Below are 20,828 nucleotides of genomic sequence, written 5' to 3'. Positions count from 1 at the left end.
AACTGTTTGAAGCGTAAAAGTTTTGCAACTGTCAATGGCTGAACAGAAAATGTTCCGCGTGTTCCGAAAATGAACGAAAGTCTTATGGGTTTGGAACATAGAGGTTTGGAACTAAATGAGGGTTAGTAATTAATGACAGCATACGCTGTGCATGTACCACATTTTTTTAACCACTAGAGGGGGCAATAGATTTAGAGATTACTTCGTATAAGCATAATATAATTACTATTCTCTTTCTTTGTAACTTTTTGAATTATTACAATGAACATCTCTCTCTCTCTTTTTAAAATTAATATCAATAACCAGACACACAGAATCTGGTATCATAACCAAACACATTTTATTAATGCAAATGATTGCAAACCATACATAAAATACACAACTACAGCACAAATATGAATGTTTTTTACAATATGCATTAAACTTTAGAGCAATAAAGATATCTGCGTTTAGGCTGAAAATGCTATAGCGTTCACAATGGGACTTTTTTCATCAAGTTGTTGTAGAGAAACCAAACCATTGTGGTACAGAATGAAGCCAACACATCCACTGAGCTTTAAAAAAAGGGTTGAAAAATGTTGATATGAAATGAATTAATATCTGTATATTTACAAGGCTTGCAATGTTTTGTTTTTGTTTTAAATACATAAACTAAATGGTTGAAGCTGTATGTCTCAAGTATGGAACACTGTAACATAAACGCAAGCATGCAAACACACACACACACACACACACACACACACACACACACACACACACACACACACACACACACACACACACACACACACACACACACACACACACACCTTCTCTCCAGCAATGTCTCCTTTACAGTTGAAAATACCCCCATCCCTTGACAGCACCGTTGCCATAGCTACCCACTGTCAGATCACATTACTCCAACTGCTGCGTTGCCATGGTATCAGGCTTACTGTCCTGGTTGCTAGGGTGCTGGCCATTCCAGGAGCTGCCGTTTCCAAGTGTTGGTGAGTTGGCGAAGTCATGGAGACCGTCATCATGGAGACCGTTGACGGGGTCGAATTGTTCATTCTCTAGGCGTGTGATCAAACGCTCGTCCACGTCACCCAACTCCCCTCCCATTAGAGAGGGCTCCCCTACCAACATTACATCCTACAGCGAGAGAGAGAGAGAAAGAGAGAGAGAGAGAGAGTTGACGTAAACAGAGACACAGGGGGTCGAGAGAGAGAGGGGGAGAGAGAGAATGACGGGGGTGTAGAAAGAGAGAGAAGCAGAATCATTTATGGCTTTTATTCTTGCAATAGGGCTAATGCAAGCATACAGTAAAAAGGTGCACAACTACCAAAAAAAAATGTGTATGATAATGTATATATGTACTTTATACATACATAGAAGAATGTGGTGTACACACGCTTGGTTAAATACGCAGTCATACACATACACACACATATATGCACACAAACTCGTCTCCAGACACTAGCTCTTTGGTCTTTAATTAGATTTTTTTTTTTTCAGAAGGAGAACACCTAAATAACAACATATGTGCTAATTAAGCAAATTTGCATTGCTAAGTAGCTCGTTAAGACAGCACATGCTGCGTGTTAACTGTCTGCATGTGTCACTCACCTACCTAAGCTCCGCCTCCAGCCACCCGCCACCCCTCGTTTCCCCGGCGACACGTTTAGGCTGGGGACCAGAGACGGACAATACTAATTATCATCAAATCAATTTCTGGCTAATTAGTCTCAATTACAAACAAATGAACCAGAATAGACAAATGACTATATATTCAAAAAATTACTCTAACATTACAAATTACAAGCACACTGGAAACTGATTAAACTTATTTACAAACAATACAAACAATATAATTCAGGTCTTGATTTGTAATATAAATGTTGGAATAAATAATACATTGCATGAAATATTACAATATGGAAAAAAAATAAGATGGGTTAAATTATTAAGCTGCTCTCTCTGTCCTTCCCTTTCTATAAGGCTTATTCTTTGTTATTTCTTCACACACACACACACACACACACACACACACACACACACACACACACACACACACACACACACACACACACACACACACACACACACACACACACACACACACACACTCTCCATATATTTTTATATATATCCATATTATATATATCCATATATATGCTTCTCTGCAAGTGTGCATTTGACTGTTCAGAATAGAATACTTGCTTAATACGTACGGATACTGTTCATTATATACTTAATTTTAAAAATAGTAAGTGAAGCGAGAGGAGTAATAAATGTTTTAAACAGACACTACAATTGTCACTTAAACTCTTAATGTGTAATTCAATTAAAGTTGCTCCAAGTATTGCGGCATTTAAATATTAGAAATTAGTTTATTTCAATGTATTCATCTAACATAAAAGTTTGTAAATATATAATATGTGTTTGTGTATACAAACACATATTATACACATATATATGCATATTTACAAACTTTATGCACACATATATTATATAAACAAACTTTTATGTTAGATGCGCAATTAATCGATTTGACAGCACTATATATATATATATATTCTGTGTGTGTATATACTGTATATACACATACACATATATTCATACATATATATTTGTGTATATGTATACTATATACACAGACTTGCACACACACATATAATTCTAATATATATACACACACACATATATATTATATAAACAAACTTTTGTTAGATTTGACAACACTAATATATATATATATATATATATATATATATATATATATATATATATATACACACACACACACACACACACACACACACACACACACACACAATTAATTGCATCTATATATATATGAACATTTTATATATTTATTTAGTAAATTAGCAAACTGTCCACAATATAAATACTATATACTGCAACAATTGTAAGGGTAGTATAGTAGTGTGCTATATATACATTGCGAACATAGGCTTCGAATTAGCATATGTGTGTATGTGATGTACCTGTGAGGGTAGGCTGAAGTTATTGGCTGGGCTGCGCTTCTTGCTGTTTCCTGTGCTGTTATTAGACGCGCTACCAGCTGAGTTCCTCCTCCTCCTTCTCTTTGCTGCTGGTTTGGCTGGCTCTGCTGTCAATCAAAACATAAAAGCAGCATAATGCAAATGGTATCAACATTGCTTTCCATGAATTTTGTAAAAAGTTCTGAAAACAGAGTGAACCTGATTAAAAATGAGTGGTTAGTCAGGTGTGAATACACAGCATACTGTATCTCTGCTTTAAAATACTAATCAGTACTGCAAATGAAATCAACAAGAGTGGTGGTGAAGGAATAAGCAAAAGCTAAGATGATATTCTAATGATATTCTTTATGATTTATGGAGAACAGAAAAAATATATTTACAATCCGTGGAGGAAATGCCAGTGCTTGCAACAGTAACATAAGAATAGTGTTCATTTTATATTTTAGGCTTCGGCTTTGAGTAAATGAAACTCAAGACACTGAGTATGCATTTTATTTTCCAGTCAGCTGCACACAGGAATCAACACACAGGCTGAATTAGGAATAGCATACTAGCATAGTACTCTTACTAATACTAAGAGTAGTATGGTATGTTATTTGAATTCAGCCATAGTGCAGTGTATTGCACAGTGAAAATATGGCTTTACAGTTAAATGTATGCAAGAACTGTAAGATCAATCACAATTCAGTACACAAACAGATGTAAGAACGAAGACCAATCACAATATAGTATGTAAATATTACATCATTTCTGTTGGTACCATTTTGAACATTAGAACATTCTAGCAGTATCAATAGGACATTTCTGAAGAGTAGTAAAAAAAAATATATATATATATATATATACAAAAAATATATATTTAATATTTAGAGTTATGAGTTTAGAACACACCCTAACTAGAATGTTAAGGTGATAACAGACATACATACATTTTTTGGAATTAGTGGGAAATATTTCTGTCTTGAAGTTTGGTGAGGGTCCAACTGAAATGAAAGAAATGAATAACAAGTCAAATGACACCACCATAGCATTATACAGAAACAAACATTATCATAAAATTTCAGTAAATAATAATGAGGATGCAAAACATTAAAGAAGAAAAATTGAGGAACATAGAAACAGAGAGAGTTGCCTGAAAATAACATTAAGATTCAGGCAAAGTGAAGGAATTATTGTCAAAGAACAGCAGGAGGTAGTTATTTTTTTAAAAGAGCAGTAAAATAATATATAAATAACAACGCAAGGTCAAAGTCTTCATTAATTACTGCAGATCACAAAACCCTTAACAGCCTGTGCTCAGTACTTTGAAATGTTAATAAGGAATATGAAATATGTTTACAATGAATGAAACAAACTACTGTAAATTTAATGACATTCTGTAGCTCTTAAAGAAGAGAACAACAAAAAGAAATTAAATGCTGGAGGGGAAAAAGTAGCTAAACAATGCTGGTGTTACTGTATTAATCTTTCATGACAGACTATATTTAAAAGAGAAAAAAAGCTAAGAGGAGCCATGAAACGAGAACTAATGAAGAATGTTGGAGACATGGTTGATATAGTTAACTATATCTAACTATAACTATATTTAACTAAAACTAAATCCTAAAAACGATTTTTGTAACTTGAAATAAAATAAACGTTACTGAAAAGGCAACATTTCGTGAGCTTAGAATTATACAGTTCTATCTCCGTTTAGGGTAGTTCTGAGATATTGAGCATCAAAGTTTTTAAATCTCTGCTGTTTTGTGAGATGGAACCTTTTTATTTTATTATTAACTATTAACACCACACAGGCATTAATAAACACCTAATGGACAAGATTATGTCAAAAACTTAATTTCGACCAAAAGTGGAGATAGAACCATATAATTCTAAGCTCACGATTTCTAATTTTTCATTTAGTTTAACTTGATGTACTAAACTAAAACTTAAAAAAAAATTAACTAAGAAAAATTACACAAAATTACACAAATCAAGATGTACATATGGAAAATATACAAATAAGAACAAATTCAAAATATTAATAAAAATGATAATAGTAAATTAGTAGTAATAGTAATAACTAAAATAACACTGGTGAGACCACAAGGTGTGTGTGTGTGTGTGTGTGTGTGTGTGTGGCCTGGTAAACCCTACCTTATGGGGACAAAATGTCCCCATAAGGATGGCAATTTCTGAAATCCTTGTTCGTGTGGGGACATTTTTTGGTCCCCATGAGGAAAACAGCTTATAAATCATACTAAGTGATGTTTTTTGAAAATGTAAAAATGCAGAAAGTTTTCTGTGATGGGTAGGTTTAGGGGTAGGGTTAGTGTAAGGGAATAGAATATATAGTTTGTACAGTATAAAAATCATTATGTCTATGGAAAGTCCCCATAAAAAATGGAAACACTACATGGGTGTGTGTGTGTGTGTGTGTGTGTGTGTGTGTGTGTGTGTGTGTGTGTGTGTGTGTGTGTGTGTGTGTGTGTGTGTGTGTGTGTGTGTGTGTGTGTGTGTGTGTGTGTGTGTGTGTGTGTGTGCGCGTGCATGCGTGCGTGACCTGGTGGCGTTGTCATCCTCTGCCACTGGTGAAAAAGGCAGGTCTTCAGACAGTCTCTGGGACTCAGTCCATACGTCTTATGCCTAGACATGAGCTCCTGCATTGGCTCTAGAATCACACACAACTGCACACCAACAAAATAATCTTTTCACTCAGTTGTTTAACACAATGTAATGGCCATTCGTAAGAGAGTGAGTGCATTTAAATGTGTTTATATGTGATTGTAACATACTCTGAGGTAGTTCAGTGTGAGGTTGGTAAGTCCCACTCGACTGATGTTTTTGGACAGTTGTTCCAGAGCTCCAGGGTCTTGTGCCTGATAAAGACACAGACGCACACATGAACACACAAGTCCATTTATTCTCTCTCTTATTTTGTGCTCCATCCAGATAGAGCTCTAATTCATTACAAGATATGTTTCCATAGCAACATCCTGACAGCTTAGCTAAAAGGTTTGGATGCTTTCACCTTGATTGATAAAAAAGGGCTGAAATACATTTTGTTATACCGTAAACTGCTACCTGTGAACGTTTGCTAACATGTCAGACAAATGCAGGGTGAACATAAAATGAAAGGAAACTGGATTATTTAGAATACAACTAATTAGTTTTTGATTATGCTTGAATGAAAGTGATGTAGTGTTCTGAATGTTATATGTAAAATGTTATTTACATTTAAACATTTAGCTAAAAGCTTGCACAACAACACTGCACTCAAATAAGTGGCTCATGTAAAGAGAAACTGACTTGTGAGAATAATATTTAACATACAGTGTCAGAAATAGTAAGAACAGTGTTTTACGCATGTTAACAATGACTGAGAGTATGAGCCACATTAATTACTAATGCAAAGAGAAGGGCACCAAATTAAAAAGTTAAAAAGTAGAAGTATTTGACTTTTACATTTAGCAAAGACACTTTTATCTAAAGAGACATACATTGTACTCAAGATCTAAAATGAATTATTAACATATACCCTGGGAATCAAACCCATGAGATTGTAGTTGCTAGCATCATGCTCTACTGTTTGAGTTACTGCTTCTCCACTTAATATTCAGCAATATTACTGATTTGAATGCACTAAAACTATAGGATAACTCAACTTAGCTGGATGACGACATCACGGTTTTCTGCAGAGCTGCTTTATAGCTGAATTCAACTCATTTCATAATTGATGTACTTTACACAGATATTGAACTAAAAATGAATCAACACTGAAATGCTTCAACTGAATAATAAATAAATACTATTTTCTTTACAGCAGAATTGAAATCTGTTTTGCATCAACTGTAAATGCTTTGATACTCTGTATTGTATAAAGCTCTATGTAAATAAAGGTGACTTGATTATTTAATGTTGCAGTTTGAGTTACAACCATGAAAACGGTATACTGCATATTTTTAAAAAAAAATAGGATGTGAAACAATGTGCAGCATGCAACAATAAACATTTCAAATTGTTGCTTGCTGCCAAAAGACCTCACATTTACATCATTGAAAGGAGGCCAGTTATCGTTGAAAACAAAATAATAATTAAATTTACATTTTTAATCTAGTTTAGTAAATATTTCCTTTGGATGTCTAATCAAATCAAAAGTCACAAGCATGGAACAAAATCAGCTTTGCCATCACAGGTATAAATCGCATTTTTAAATGTATTATAATAGAAAACAATTTTTAGAAATTGTAATAATATTTTAAAATATTACTGTTTTCAATGTATCTGTGATCAAATAATGTAGCCTTGCTGAGCAGAAGAGACTTCTTCCAAAAAACATAAAAAATCTTACCGACCCCAAACTTTTGAACAGTAGTGTACGTGACAGAATGCATTATGAAACGATACATATTTTAAATATTAGTATGCTACATTGTAGTGGATGTTTATGTTTCATTCTTATTAACAATCAGAGTGGTGTCCCTTTATCATCTCGAAAACAAGTCTGGTGTAAAAATGTGTTTTTGGACTAAAGCTTCCTTTTGGCAAAACAATTACATTTTAAATGTAATTTTATTTCATTTTAATAATCAAGCTGTTAAAAGTGTTGTTGCTATTACTTCTGCTTCATTTGCAGCAAAGGAAATCAAAGGTCAAGTCTAGCACATCGCAATTATAGGATCAAGCAGAATAGTGTGCTCTGTTAAAAGCTGCAAATTTCGGCCAATGTAGATGGTCATCCAAGTCATCTTGAATGAGAAATATTTAGGACGATTAATTGATTAATTGAACTCACATTAACAGCCAAGACACTGCGGGGAATAAGCTCACTGTAGTGTGTGATAGTGAAGTGCCATGTTTTGATTCTCATGAGGTCATCAAAAGTGAACACAAGAATCAGACGACCTTCTGTACAGACCTGTGAAAAAAAGCAGAAAGAGAATCAGGTCTGTGTTGTCCGACTGTCCCCTTACACCATTCGGTTTGCTTAACATTCAAATAACTTTGTTTTTTTTTTTACTTTCAGGATGTAATAGGACGGATAACACACAAGAACATAGACATAATCTTAAAGTCATTGTTACAATTAACGTGAATTTCGAAATCATAACACCGACTTGACCGGAGAAAAACATGCGAGAGAATTACATCTAATGACTTTTTGTTTTTCATTAATTTAAAGCAAATCAAATTACACGGTTCTCTCATTAAAGCAGTATTTTTCAGCACAAGCAGAATTCTGTGTGGAACTCTGAACCCCAACATTCTGTTGCCGGGGGAACGGAGGGTAGCTGCGAGGTTGGCATAGCAACGGGAGGGATGTAATCCCAGCAGACAAGCTCTGATCAATGCCTCCAGTACACACACACACACACACACACACACACACACACACATTTGGGAACTATATCTGTATAACTTAGCTACAACATACAGTCTTCCAAATCAATATTTAATTCACAAATGTTCATTCACTAAAAAGCAAAGTTGGACAAAACTCTCTCTCTCTCTAATTGACAACTGAGAGATTCTGGGTCCTATAGTGGTGTACCATATGAATATTGCATAGGACACTCAGGATATCACACGTTGCACTGGTCTTATTAACATGACAGCTTTTGGGAACAAAGTATTTATGTCATCTGACACAAATTATAGAGGCAAGAGCATTTTATAAACATTATTGTAATATATAAGAGGACTCAAAATAGTGTACTTAGCAGACTTTTCTATTAAGATCATATAATTTTAAAACATAAACCTATATGATAGGGGAAAAAAGATAAGCTTTTTTGAGAGAGGCAGTACGAGGGAGGGAGGGTGAGAGAGAGTGAGGAAGAAGCCGAGAAAGAGCAGGAGCGGGAGGGAGAGAGGGAAAGAGTGGGGGTTATATTTTCCTTTTTTGTTTTGTGCAGTTACAGCCCAGAATTCACAATGAGGAATACATTAGTGCTGAAAATGAGGAAGCAAAGTCTCACCGAGCCAGACTTGTGCGTGCAGTACCTTAGTGAATGTAGGTTTGCCATGTTGTGTTGTCATTGTACAGTGATGAGAGTCGACAGTAATAGTTGAGTTGTTGAATGACTCCTTTGTTTGTTTCAGCTCAAAAAACAACTCATAGACTCCTCCTTCGAACAGAGAACTGAAGTAACGAGGGATCAGGGTGCGCCCGATGGCTGGGGAAGAAGGAATGAGAGTGAGAGAAACATATGTGGAGAGGAAAATTCCAGTTGCATTCGCTGATTACAGAACGGAAGGAAAAGAATGGTGTGGACTCCGTGCCCAAGCATTTATTTATTTATGGCCATATGATGAAAGAGACTCAAAGTTAGGCGGCACACTGGTCGAACACCTGAACTGGAAACCATAAATGTGTGTGTGTCTCTGTGTGTGGTCCCCTAAGAGTTAGAAACAAACAGGCAACTGAATGCCGCAGGCATTAAGTCCAGCAGGCTGTGCGAGCGCACTGAACAGTTAGTGCTCTGGAGCTGTCAATCACTGCAGTAGAAGTGTTTGAAGTCTGCAGGCCCATATTTATTATACACCCCAGACCTGTCAATCAAATCTCACAACATACACAGTGAATAAGGAATGAATGAGAATAAGTGAAATCCAACTGTGGACAACTGTGTCCCAGTCTAAATCTGAACAAGCTGAAATTAATCTAAATTCAAACTCTACCATGGAAAGAGAACGAGAGACAGGCAGATGTAAAAAGAAGAGAGATAAAAAGAAATTGTAGCCTGTAGATTCTTTTAATATCTATATATATATAATTTAATATATCTATATATATATATATATATATCTATATATATATATATATATATATATATATATATATATTAAAAGAATCTACAGGCTACAATTTCTTTTATATATATATTTTACAATTATATATATATATATAAAACAGTTTTATGAGTAATACGCTCAAACACAAATATGCTCACATATCTTATTCTCATTTATTTGATTATTAATAATTCATATGTACACCATGACTTCATAATATTTTGATGTTTACAAAATGTACAGACAAAAACTCAAGGGCATGACTGGCTCAATGTCCTTAAAAAGCTTGTTTAAAACGTATGGGTAACTTAGTGTCCTTGTTACACATGTTACATGTAGTTACTATAATAACTATAAATTATGCATAATTACATGCAACTAACCCTAAACCAAACTTAAACCTAAACATAAACCTACACTGCAATAAGTACATGCAGTTAATATTACTCAGTACTTAAATGTAAAGTTACACTGTAACAACGACTCCTTAAAATAAAGTGTAACCAACATATGTGTCAAGTTCTTACTTGGCCATGAATACTCAGTGTATTTATAGTGGTTTTGTCTTTTATACCGTTTTCAAGAAAAGTTTTAATTAATTAATTTAAAATTAAAACATTTAGAAATGTCAACTAAAATGTTACAACACATGTACACATTTTAATCATTATTTTTTTTACATTTTAAAATATATTTCACAAGGTAAAGGTATTTTTGTATAAATAGCAGAATGTTTTTTTTTTTTTACATTTTGCAATCTTGCATGTCATAAAAATGTCAAACTAGCTGACTTACTGACCTTGACACAAAATCATGAAGGTCTGCAGAGGTCTTATGAATGTGTTGTTTGCACCACAAATATTAATAAGCAGGTCAGCAGTTTTGTTCAAATATTTTCCCAAGGAAAAATAATACAAGAATATGCTAAAGAACAAAATTAAATTTTTTTCTTTATTATTATATTAGGACAGTCGTATGTCATTTTTTTATTTCGTGCAATAAAATTTATTTTAAATAAAAAATGAAAAACCATAGTCACTGAATGTATGAACTACATTTTAATGTATTTTTAAAAAATTAATAAATACAAAAGAGACAAAAAACAAGCATCGCCGACCCAACCAAATGTTAAATATTTAGGGGGACCAAAAGTTAAATGATCTACCATTGAAATTTACCATTTATGATATGAATATTGTGGTGGTGTTCAGGGTGGGGGTTCCCAGTCTATGGCGGTTATGGCTCTGCACACACTTACTGTATGTCTTGGGTCCCTCCTCCAGGCAAAATGAGAGAGTCAGCGTGGCATCTTCTTCAAAGAACTCAGTGCAGAATGCATCCCACCACAGAATATCACAGTCCTGTGGGATCACACATTAACACACATTTAACACTGAGTGAGACAGAGGAGAGGCACAGAAGTACTTGGCCCCTGAATGACCCAAAATGTCCATAATTAGGCCTGGCACAGTGATTATCATTTCAAAGCTTCCTGTTTATTATAAACACACACCCAAGTTGACTCGCCCCATTAAGGGCAGCAATTTACACCACAAATCCAGCCAACTACCGCTGGCCTGCTATTGAGATTCACTTGATTATATTGGACATGATTATACCAACCCATAAAGCCACAATAAACTGTATTGTGACAGCTCTTGCACTTCAGTCTTTGTGTGTTACAAACGTGTGAAAGAGAATTATTAGACTGTGAGAAATGGGTGTTTCTGTAGGTCATTAATTATTCCAATAGTTCAGTCTCTCTACTCTTAGCGCTAACCGTCAAATTATTATGTCCAGGTGTGCTGAGCATTTTACCCCTGCTGATACATTTTATTTTCCCCCATTTATTCGCATTCCTTTTTCTGAGTAGAGGCAATATTCTAAAAGTACAATTTATTATGGATTATTTTTGTACATACGGCATCAGAAGCAGCACAGCTTGCACTGCAGTTTAAATTGGGACCTAGTGATGAGAAGATTTATGTTCTTTTTTTTATACAGTGTGTCATACACATGGTACAGCAATACTGGTCACATTGTACTGTTTGTCCGTTCTCTTATAGCGACTTCTATAATAAATCACACTGCTACATAAACATCACAGAACATCAACTTGCTGTTTGTGTTCCTGAAGAAAAAAAAACACCACATAATCCATAGTGCATTTAGTATTAAGTCATGGAATAAGATCAGTTTGTAACATAAAAGTGGGACGCAAAAGGAATAAATTGATTTTTAGGAAATGTATTCCATTATTGGACCTTGAAATATTAAAAAATTAAACTTATTGAAATTATGTGTCATCTATTTTAAAGACGTGCGTGTGTGTGTGTGTGTGGAACATGTCGGATGATAAAGATCTGATCATGGCTTTGGGAACCTTTAAGTGCACTTTGGTATGTGATATTTCAGTTTTTAGAGATAAGTAGTAGTCTATTCATTTATCTATTCATTTGAATAGCCGTGACATAAAAAATAAATTAAAAAAAACATTAAAATTGATTAAAAGTCTGATCTTCTGCTACCTGCTATCCTGGCAGAGATGTGCTTCACTGTTCACTTCTTATTTCTATCATATGCAATTATTAACATTTTTTGAAAATTGTTCTCTTAAACGTAATGGAAACGACAGCAGTATTTGGAACAGAGTGTTACGACATTATACATAAAAATGCATGAATTGATTTTAAGTCATTTTTGGGAAAAGTGCATATTAGAAATTCCGATTTTAACACTTTTTCATCATTCTATCACAAAAGTAATTTTGAAGGGATTTTTTTTTTCACATTTAAGATCCTCTTAGTGGACAGAAAAGTTAGAATCTATCAGCTTGTCTAAAATTAATGTTTAGTGATTGTATTATACTTTATGAAGAACGTATATAAAATTGATAAATCCAAAGTTCTGATCTATTGTTTTATGTTTGGTGATTATGATCACTCACCTCAGGCCGGGACTGGAGCCGTTTGTTGAGCTCGTGCATCCGGTACTCCGGCTGCACCGGGTAGGGCGCGTGTCTCCGGTAAAACGGACCGAACGGAGAGGAGTAGAAGGGGTCGCGCGGCGCGCCGGTCATGGTTTCTATTACCGACAGCGCGCGAGGAGCGCATCCACACGCCGCACGTGGAGCACGACGATCGTAAACATACACACACACACACGCGCGCTCGCGGACACAAGGAGAGATGCGACTGTCAAATCACACGCGCGCTCTGCTGTGAGAGGAGAGGAGAGCAGGAGCGAAGGAGAGGGGGAGGGAGGACTTCGCGAAAGGAAGGGGGGGTACGAGGGAGGGGTGGAGGAAAGGACCTACGCTTCTGTAATTGGAGGGTCTTTCCTTACTGTACAGCCTGACAAGTTGGCCAATTAGAGCAAAATTCAATGGAATGCAATCACTGTTTGCTTTGATAAAATCCCCAATACATGTCATCAATATATACTGTAGTCTGTGCTACTGTAGATTATTGTAGAGTATAGTTTGCTAATAAACCGCGCACAGCATATCACATATTAATGCAGAACTGCAACTACAGTTAGTGTGTGTGCGCGCGCGCGCTCGCTTTTCTAGCAACTTGTATTTTTCCATCTCGCTTTCTTTATGACTCACACAAGAGACTTGCTCTCCCACATACATACAGACACACACATTCTCTGATTTTTCCCTGTCTCTCACTCTCTCCCAATGTTTGGACATATACACATTTTTTTTAAAAAGATAATTTACTCTTCTTTACATGTCCCACTCATTTTCAAAAAAAAAATGAGAGAAAGAGAGACAGATAGGAGAGACATGTAGAGAGAGAGAGTGAGTCCATGTGGATTCTATTACTCTCTTGTTTTAGGGGGGAAGCAGGGCCCCAAAAGTTCACCTCCTTTACTTTACTTTCTTTTTTCCTCTCTGTCCCTCTTTCTCATTCCTAGTGTGTAGAGTGTAGAGAAACACACATGCACACATATACACACTGCCTGTTGCTTCATTTTGTGCATGTGTGATTGATAGATCAATGCTTATGTGGCTTCACAATGCAAACCGTAGGTATACTAGTAGCCTAGAGGATATGAGGTTCTCTCTCTCTCTCTCTCTCTCTCTCTCTCTCTCTCTCTCTCTCTCTCTCTCTCTCACACACACACACACACACACACACACACACACACACACACACACACACACACACACGCACACACGCACACACCCCTCCCCCTTCAGGTCAGTTAATAAGAGTGGTTGCTGGGCTCTTTGTGTGCGTTGTGTCTCATGGGGAAAGGCGAGGAGGGAGAAGGGGGTCTAAAGGAATGAAATTTACCCACTCCACTGCAGTATAAATGGAGAGAGAGAGAGAGAGAGAGAGAGAGAGAGAGAGAGAGAGAGAGAGAGAGAGAGAGAGAGAGAGAGAGAGAGAGAGACAACAGGATAATGAGAGGGCTCTCTATCCATGTCTTTGTGTTTATCAATTTTGCTCCCATCTCTATGGCGACTTGATCAAAGATGACCACAAGATGTCACTCTCTGATTTCTCTTTAGTTAATAGTAAACGGCAGAAGGATTGAGAGTAGCAGAACTATTGGGAAGGCCAAGGACTGTTTCTTGAACAGGAGAGCACACGTATTAATTATTTATTTATTTATTTTAAAGTGGGATTCAAACGCCTGAGGCCACATTAAAAATAAGAGATAAACAGAAATGAATAAACAGAATGTTTTAAGATTAAAATGTTATGATGTAAAATTAATTCAAAATATTTAAGGGGCTCCACACAATTTCTCTATCGATTGTTTCATTTCCTTCCACACAAAACACTCTTTGAGAGATTCTAAAATCATGCTGGACAACATGATCATTAGGATTTGTATGAATTCATGCAGCTTGAGTGCTGCTTGCTATGAGTGCTGAGCATCGTATTAAAATTTTATTTTCTTGTTCCAATACCAGATTTTTAAAATACGGAAACCAACCCCATACTAGATTTTTTATATACGAAATGCCAAGAAAGTCAGGATTTTGAGTTATAATAGGTTTAATTTAAAAAAGGGAAAAAAACAAAGTGGTAAACACAAATGGTTGAAATTAATTATGTTCAATGTGGGGTCCTCATTAAGAAAAAAAAACAATAAAAGAGAAACATAATATAGGTAAAATCCAGTGCGATGAAGATCATAATGAATGTCAAAAGATGCTGCTCATCGTTTAGAGTAGACATGCGCTCTCTGACCCTGCACAAGCAATTCCACTAAGTAGCATGTGTGAGTGTATTTTCTTGTGCAATTACTGCATGCCTACCACTCAACAAACACATATACAGTATGCATCAATACTGTCTGTCTGTATGCATAAATAAAAATAAAAATGGAGAAAGACTGAGTCAGAAAGTGAGAGAGATCCTCATGGATTTTATTGTTGAATCCTTTGATTAAATATTAATGCAACCTCAGATTCTCTAAAAAAGAATCCACAGACACTGCAATATATAGGAGGGAATATATGCACACATAGGATCTAGTGGAGCAACTCATAATCATAATAGCTCGAACTGTTTCTCCCCATCTTACACACCAAGACACTCCACAAACTGCAATTTTTCTCAAACTAATACTGAAGCAGTCCACTCAACCCGCTGCAAAAATCATATTCTTTATCAATTTATTTGTCTTGCTTTACAGTACAAATACATTTTTAAAACATGATGGTTTTACCAGAGAAACAATCTTTACAACATATGAAGACTTTATAGGACACATTTTAAAAATAAAAATGTATTTTGTTGTGTTCCACTGCATGGCAGTTTGTTTTTTATACGGAAATCAACCCTCAGATTTCCCCTAGATTTCATTCTTTCTTTTTTTGCAGATGCCAAACTATGTAATGGTGCAGGCAAGGTAAGAGGAGCAGAGAATCTAAATTGTAGCAGGAAACATGAGTACCAAAGGAAACACAAACTGATCATAACCAATACCCAACCTCCCCCTCATGGAAGGCACGTCCTTGCACCAGAACTAGCCTAACAGCAGAGAGAGGATGGGGTTTTTAGAGGTGGGCCAGGAGTAATAGACAGCAATACAGTGGAGCACCAGTCAGAGGGTGACACTAAGGTGGAGCCAATGAAGGGAGAAGCCAGGGAGTCACCCAGAGCAGAGTCATTAGGACGAAGGCCCATGGTGGAACCAATGGATGGAGAAGCCAGGGTGGAGCCAGGAATCTGAAGTGAAGTGGCTGAAGTGGAGCCAGGAGAGGTGGAGACCCAGGTGGAGCCAAGGGGACGAAGACCCAGGGTGACACCGATAGAATGGAGAGCCAAGGTGGAAGTGCAGTCTTGCTGGACCGAGATAAAGACGGGGCTTGGCAGATCAGGGCAGAGCCGGTGGAAGTGAGGACAAAGGTGGAGCCTGAGGGAAGGAGGAGCCTGGTGGAGTCGAAGGGGTGGAGAGACGTGGCATAGCCAGAGGCCCGGAAGCCAGGATATCCTTACACCTTAGCCGAGCTGGTATCCGGAAAGCCATAGGTGGAGCCAGGCTGAGAAGGAGTGCTTTGGAGATTTGGGGACCAGTGGCGGAGACAGGGATTGAAAGTAGGAGGGGATCAGGGAATCCAGGTGCTTACACAGAAAGGAATAGATTTCAGGGTTAAGAGTAGGGTTGGGAACCGAGAATCAGTTCTTATCCAGAACCGGTAGTGTTTTTTTGAAAAATACCGGAACCGTGCGAAATTCCTAAGTTTCGGTTCCGAAAATGGTTCTGGTGCAACGTGTGGACGAAGTGCTGGTAGCTTATCCTTTAATAGCGATGTCTCACTTCATGAATATTAAAATAGTAATGAATGCACTGAAAAGCCCTCGCGCTACTCATATATGCTTTGCGTTAGATATCAACGCAGAGAGAGAATATAAAACAGTGGAGCTGCAGGATTAATCTTTAAAAGATCTCAATCTCGATTCAAACACCCCCCCCCCCATACCCCCCCCCCCCCCCCCCCCTCTTTACATCTCATACAGTCTGTAAAGTCTTGTGTTACCAAGGCAACAACTGACACCACAGAAACAACTGACACCTTCAGCACCACAGTAGAAAATTCAACTATATCCATAATGGCTGGGCCAGATCGGCACGGAATGGAATGGTTAAGCAATGAGAAGGCTTGGCCCAATGGTGGAAAAGCATCAACAATTGATGGGTAAGCACATTATAACCAAAGAAGAATGGCTTCTTGCCACGTAAGATTCCCTATATCCGGTAAATCCAGTGGGCCATAATATTTAGCTCCCAACCCAAAAAATGTATTTTAATGTGGCACTATGTACAGTAGGATCGCTGGGCCAACTCACAGACTCTGGCAGAGTATTCCAACAAAGGAAGACCTTCTCAGGTGAGGGCAATGAAGGCAGCTCCAAGATCAATGTTTGGTCCTGTATTCTGTCAGAGTGCAGGAAAGCGACCAATAGCAGAGGATCTGTATTGCAGCAGTATTTTTTTTAAATGTACAAAACAAAGAAGGCAGTCCACTAGGGGAAGAATCAACATAACAGCATCACACATGTAAAGACAATACAGAACAAAGGTAAGAACTAAACTGAGAACTTAAATACACAGCTAAATAAGGAACCAAACAACACACAGGTGAACGGTGAACATAATCAATTAACCAATGAGTAACCATAAACAAACTAGCAAAGCAATAACTCAACATATATATATATATATATATATATATATATATATATATATATATATGTGTGTGTGTGTATATATATCGTGCAGCAAGATGTCACGATATTAAAGCATGACAATATTTCTTGTAGCGGTGAAAAGCTATCTTATGATATCAGCATTGAGTTTGTGGCAAAGCCTTTTCAAGTGATTGCATTATCTTGTTCTGTCTGTTACTGTATGATGAATAATACTCGGAAGTTAGAACTGAAGTGACAGTCATTACAAAATGACTAGTTAAAACATGCATTATACACCTGCATTGTTTAGCATTTTGTGACTTTCAGTTAAATAAAAGTATATTTTTCCAGTCATGTATTTCATCATTGTCCATGTAAAGTTTTCTAACAAATGTCTTAAATATCATCTTGTGAACCCAATATTGTATATCGTCTTTTAAGCTCACTGTCTCTTTACATACACACACATATACATATATATATATATATATATATATATATATATATATATATATATATATATATACACACACACACACACACACACACACACACGTTGGGTTTCCATGTTTCATGACGACTATCTATAGACATGTACAAACTGTATCCACTACCCCTAAACGCAACCCTAACAGACAATTTTATGCATTTTTATATTACAATATAAAATGGGGACATTGCAAGCATACACAGACTTTTATCAATTATCACATATCAATTATCATTGAGAGTTATTCACATCTAATTAGCAGCCACGATTCTAACAAGCCAAAGTCAGGTTATTTAAGAGTAAACCGTGGTAAAGAAAGAACAAATAATGGCAGGATTTCATCAACTCAGGAGTAACACAAACACAACTTCAGCTTCGCTTGCTGGTTGCTCCTACCATTCACTATTCTTTAGATGTGACGTTGCCATAGCAACCTCAACTCAGTGACCTCGTTCTTTCAGCTCTAGAATTATGGGCTGCCCGGGCTGATAACAGGCACAGAGAAAGAGAGAGAGCATTTTCCCCTAGTTTATCTTGCCTTTGCTGCAATACGATGACATACTGTAATTTCTGAAATTATGAAATAATCATTTCAATTTCAATCAAGTTTCAGTTTCCACTGAAACTTGGCATGAAACAAAATTTGCGATAGTTTTTTTCTTCCCTTTTGTGATGTATATCTGAGTGGAAGGGCTTCTGGAACAATTAAAATTTAGGACGGGGCTTGATTTTGTCAATGGGGAATTGATTGGATGGTTGCTATTGTGGTGGTCTCATGTGACTGACAAGCTGTCCTGCCCTCACGCCAATAAACACGTCATTAGAGATGTAACAGAAAAAGGACGATGTTACTTTGATAAGAGATTACGAGAGCACATAAATTAAAAAACAAGAATGGTCAATTTTGATTTTATGGTAACTTTAATTTAGCTAATAGCATGGATTCAGCAGACACATCCACAACAAAATTGTGTGATTTAAGGCAAGAAGGAATATATTCTGTTATGATCAAAAACAGGCTGATCAACGGATTCAGCTCAGGCTTGTGGTGAATGTTTTCTTGGACCTCAATCAACCCCTTAATACCAACTCCAGCGAAATTTGAATACTGTTTCAGAACGTGTACAACCATGTATGGCCAAAGCCTGAGTGCACTCAGATGCACAGTCTCAACAGATCCAAAAGCAAACATCATCTGACATCATATGACATGCATTGCAGTGTCCTAAGATCTTAATGACTGAAGGACTGAATGTGGTAGAATGGAAGTTTTTTTGAAGGCCTACAGAAGGTGCACAAAATCCAGCAGCAAACAAACCTGCTCATGAATGTTTCGAAAGGGTTCTTAGTTGTTGCATCATGCGGAATCTCATTATATTAATAAACCTCCAGAAACATTCACTGGTGCAATCGTGTAACATTTTACATTGTATCATTATGCACCAGTTATTTAATTTACATTTACAAAGATGAAAGTGAAAAACCGATCAACATTTATGTTGCAGAAAACTTAAAAGAGATGTTAGGCAGAATGTTTATGCTGCTTTATTCCATTTAATGGTGTTAAGGGGCTTTCAAGCTCTAAAGATGACCATTATAAAAACAAAATAAGCCACACAATTTCTTTGTGTTCATGTATCTTCGAATATGATTTAGATAATATAGGTCTAGACTCTTGACAAGTCTACAAATATAGTTTAGTTTATTATATATAGATAGATTTTAACAATAGCATGCAGTGAACAAAGCTCATAGATTGCATTACATTTTCAAAACCACTTTCACAGCTCGTTTACAGTGTTTTTGTCTACTGTAATTGTTTTCGAAAGATGTTTCATCAGCCGAACATTTGACATGTTGTTAAACTATTGTACAATCCCTTAAACACACTGTACTGCTATCCATATAGCCTCGCTTTCGTTTGTCAAATATGGTGCTACCGGACTAAAGTCTATTGGCTTTTTGCTTATTCATTGGAAAAGAAAAAACAGGTGCAAAAACTATAAACCTCACTGGGAATCTTTTAGCATTTATCTATCTATCTATGATAATGTATTTTAATAAATATACTATAGATCAATGTGAATTCATATTCATTCATTATACATTAAACAATGTTAATTTATACAAATTAATATGTTATGTTTTATAATATATGCAGAAATAAAATTAACCTAGATTAATACATGCTATAAAGGTATGATTCATTGTTAGTTATTTTACACACATTATTAATACATAATAAATTAATGTATTATGTTACTATAATGTTTTAAAAATGCTCCTAGTTAAAAGATTTAAAAAAATATGAGTTTTTTTTATGCAAAAAGTGTGTTAATTGCTCTTCACTAGCATTCTTGTTCTGGTGCCTCTAGTTGTGACACTAAATATGAATATGTGCATATTCAAATCGCATGAATAAAATGAGGGCATTTCCAGTAAATTTGAGTCTTTCCTTCACATACCTAAAATATGGCTTGAAGTATAGAGTAATTCACATTCACTACTTTCATTCTTAATATTAATTTTTTTATTTATGAATAAAACATTTTTGTTTGTTTTTTTGTGGTAATTTTTCATTATTATTTTTTTCATTTTCATGGTAATTTTGTGCTTTTTTTGTCCTTTTTAGGGCTTTATCAGCCACAGATCACAAGTTAAAATGTTATAGAAAAGAGCAGTATGAATATTTTTTTAAAGTTCCTTTTGTGTTTCACACAAGACAGCGGTTTGAGACAACATGAAAGAGTAAATTACAGAATTTTTTAATTTAGGACAAAAATTAGGGCATGTCTTGATTTTTCTGAACTCCAACACTCTGGATCAATCTGGATGTGTAGTATAGATTTAAAGAGAAAGGTACACTAAATTCAAAAACCACAATATATTCTTTCC

The 20,828-nt window shown here is 36.0% G+C and overlaps 1 protein-coding gene across 5 annotated transcripts; it reads right to left on the bottom strand.

The window, feature by feature from the left end:
* Positions 1-323: 323 nt before the first annotated feature.
* ldb2b (LIM domain binding 2b) lies at positions 324-13,004 on the bottom strand. 5 transcript variants are annotated; one of them, XM_077203709.1, is made up of 10 exons: positions 12,730-13,004; positions 11,041-11,143; positions 8,991-9,163; positions 7,783-7,905; positions 5,783-5,866; positions 5,551-5,674; positions 3,938-3,991; positions 2,991-3,115; positions 1,609-1,668; positions 324-1,134 (listed from the first exon to the last, which is right to left on the bottom strand). In XM_077203709.1, the coding sequence occupies exons 1-9, from the start codon at positions 12,859-12,861 to the stop codon at positions 1,609-1,611; spliced, it is 978 nt and encodes a 325-aa protein (XP_077059824.1). In that variant the 5' UTR covers positions 12,862-13,004; the 3' UTR covers positions 324-1,134. The 5 variants fall into 5 exon arrangements, 3 of the variants coding, with proteins under 3 accessions (XP_077059824.1, XP_077059816.1, XP_077059806.1); XM_077203701.1 differs by having other exon boundaries at positions 1,613-1,668; XM_077203691.1 differs by lacking the exon at positions 1,609-1,668.
* Positions 13,005-20,828: the final 7,824 nt, after the last annotated feature.

The sequence above is a fragment of the Siphateles boraxobius genome, unplaced genomic scaffold (genome assembly GCF_051911475.1).
Source record: "Siphateles boraxobius isolate OS27281-9 unplaced genomic scaffold, OSU_SipBor_1 119, whole genome shotgun sequence".
In the NCBI taxonomy this organism is placed as follows: domain Eukaryota; kingdom Metazoa; phylum Chordata; class Actinopteri; order Cypriniformes; family Leuciscidae; genus Siphateles; species Siphateles boraxobius.
The sequence above is the reverse complement of the archived record's forward strand: the minus strand, read 5'-3'. Positions and strand labels throughout refer to the sequence as shown.